Source organism: Apaloderma vittatum, unplaced genomic scaffold, assembly GCF_000703405.1.
Source record: "Apaloderma vittatum isolate BGI_N311 unplaced genomic scaffold, ASM70340v1 scaffold363, whole genome shotgun sequence".
Taxonomy (NCBI): Eukaryota; Metazoa; Chordata; class Aves; order Trogoniformes; family Trogonidae; genus Apaloderma; species Apaloderma vittatum.
The window spans coordinates 1-2,039 of NW_009707243.1; the positions used below are offsets into that span (position 1 = coordinate 1).

Here is a 2,039-nt window from a genome sequence, read left to right on the forward strand (position 1 = left end):
AGAAGGTAAAAACAGGCGGCACCCACAGCAACCTCCTTCCCTCCCTGCCACAGGGAAAATGGATTTCTGTTGCCAGAGTCCCACCTGGGATTTTGTAAACACCCAGCTAAGCTGGAAGGGACCCGAAGGGCTTTGTCGAGCGGCAGAGGTCACTGCTGAGCGGCTCCCCTCAGCAACGAGCCAGGGCAACTCACCGCCAGGGCCAACTTGTCCTTGTCGTAGTGGACCAGCTTCTTCTGCAACCAGCTCCTGGGCCTGCTGCAGGGGCTCCTTCAGCTGCTTGTTCTGGAGCTGCACGTCCGCCTTCTCCTTTTCCAAGTGATTCTCCCTGTTCTTCATCTCCTCTATCTGGTCCTGTTCCCGGGGAATGTGAGAGTCAGTTGCCGGGGGCTGCCCAGCTCCTCTGAGCTTCCCACACCCTTCAGACCCACTCCTGCCCCTGGCCCGGCGAGAAACACCTCCCCATGCTCAAGACCTTTGCTCGTGTAATGGTGGACAACACTAGCAGCACCCTCACCCCCACTGGGAGCCAGCCTGATATGGGTGAAATCCTCGTAGGTCCCTTGGGGGCAGGCTGTACCTTCAGCAAATTGATGAGTGCCAGGTTTTTGAGGGTGATGTCGTTGTAGTAGCTCTTTATGTCACTGAAGGCCTTCTCATGGTTCTTCATCAGCTCGTTGATATGGTTGTTCTTCCTCTCCTCCACCTCGTGGATCTCAGTCTTCCGCCGCAGGTCGAGCTCATCCCGTAGCGCTTGCATCTTCTTGGTGTACTTGGCCTCGATCTCTGGGGAAGAGGAAATAATAATATTCAGTATTGTAATAATGGAAAGAATAACTTGACGAGGCACAGGGGAGGTATGGACCTCCCAGAGACCCTGTGTTAAGGCATCCCAGCTCCTGCAGCCAGTGTGATTCGAGGACAAGAGGCCCAGTAGCGGCATCACTGCGGCCGCCACCAGTGCACAGAGCAGCTACGCCGAGACCGCGGCTAGAGCAGAGGCCCAGAAATAGCACCCTTGGGAAAGAGGGCATGGAAATGCTCCGAGTCAGCCCGTGAGAACCCAGAATGTCCCCCGAGGGGGATGCTGGAGCAAGGACTCTGCGAGGGCTCCTCCAGGCAACCCACCCCACAGCCTGCACAGCCTTCGGCAGTATGGCCTTGCACCCCTCTGCTCACCCCACAGCCTGGCCTCACCCTGTGATGCTGGGGATCTTGGCATTCCCAGAGCACGGGGAAGCAAGTACTAGTGGGAAAACTGGCCAGAACTGGGGGTAAACTGGCCAGAATTGGGGGACAGCAGTCTCCATTCCGCTCCAGGCTCTGCCAGGGAGCCTTCCCTGACACGCAGACAAAGGGAACCCAGCTGCACATCCTGACCTTTCACTTGTCTCTCGAAGTCATTGTGCAGCCGGGTGATCTCCTCCTCTTGTTTCTGGTGGGGAGAAGGGACATGTTATGAGGCGGACAACCAAATCCCGAGTCGGCCCCATCCCGAGGTATTCCCTCCTGCTCCTTGGGAAGGGCTCCCACCGTGGCACCAGTCCCACACTGCCCATGTGAACTGCAGCTTGGAGATCCTCCAGCTGCTCCCACAGGTCCCTGCCACGGGAGGAGCTCCCCCCTTTCTTCCTGGAATTTCTAGTGCATCAGGTACTGGTGCCTGTGGGAAATCCCATCCTTCCCCATGCAGAGAGCCGAGTGGGTGAGCTCCTACTCATACGTCAGGGCTGGGAGGGCTCAGCCAGCAGCCCCACCACCTCCCTTGGCAGTGGAGGCACCTCACAACGTAGCTCCAGCCCGGCCCGGGACCTACCAGGCACATGTTTTTCACCACCACCTCGTTGGCCAGCTCCTGCTCCTTCAGCTCCACTTTCAAGGAGCGCATGTCTTTCCGCAGCTCCATCTCCTGGGCCCAGTGGTTGTTCTGGGCCCGCTTCATGGAGATGGTGCCCTCCGCCTTCAGCTCGGTGAGGTTTTCCTGGTGTTCGTACAACAAGTGCTTCACCTTCTGCTTATAAACCTAAAGACAAACCACA

At 57.8% G+C, this 2,039-nt stretch overlaps 1 protein-coding gene across 1 annotated transcript in view; it reads right to left on the reverse strand.

Annotated features, from left to right (window-relative positions):
- Window positions 1-194: 194 nt before the first annotated feature.
- Window positions 195-2,039, reverse strand: part of GAS8 (growth arrest-specific 8) — a gene marked incomplete at both ends in the record, with an annotated part of 2,203 nt that continues 358 nt past the window's right edge. The window contains 5 exon segments of the mRNA XM_009866086.1: window positions 195-243; window positions 245-354; window positions 581-786; window positions 1,381-1,435; window positions 1,817-2,023. Of these exon segments, the coding sequence (XP_009864388.1) occupies window positions 195-243; window positions 245-354; window positions 581-786; window positions 1,381-1,435; window positions 1,817-2,023 (627 nt within the window).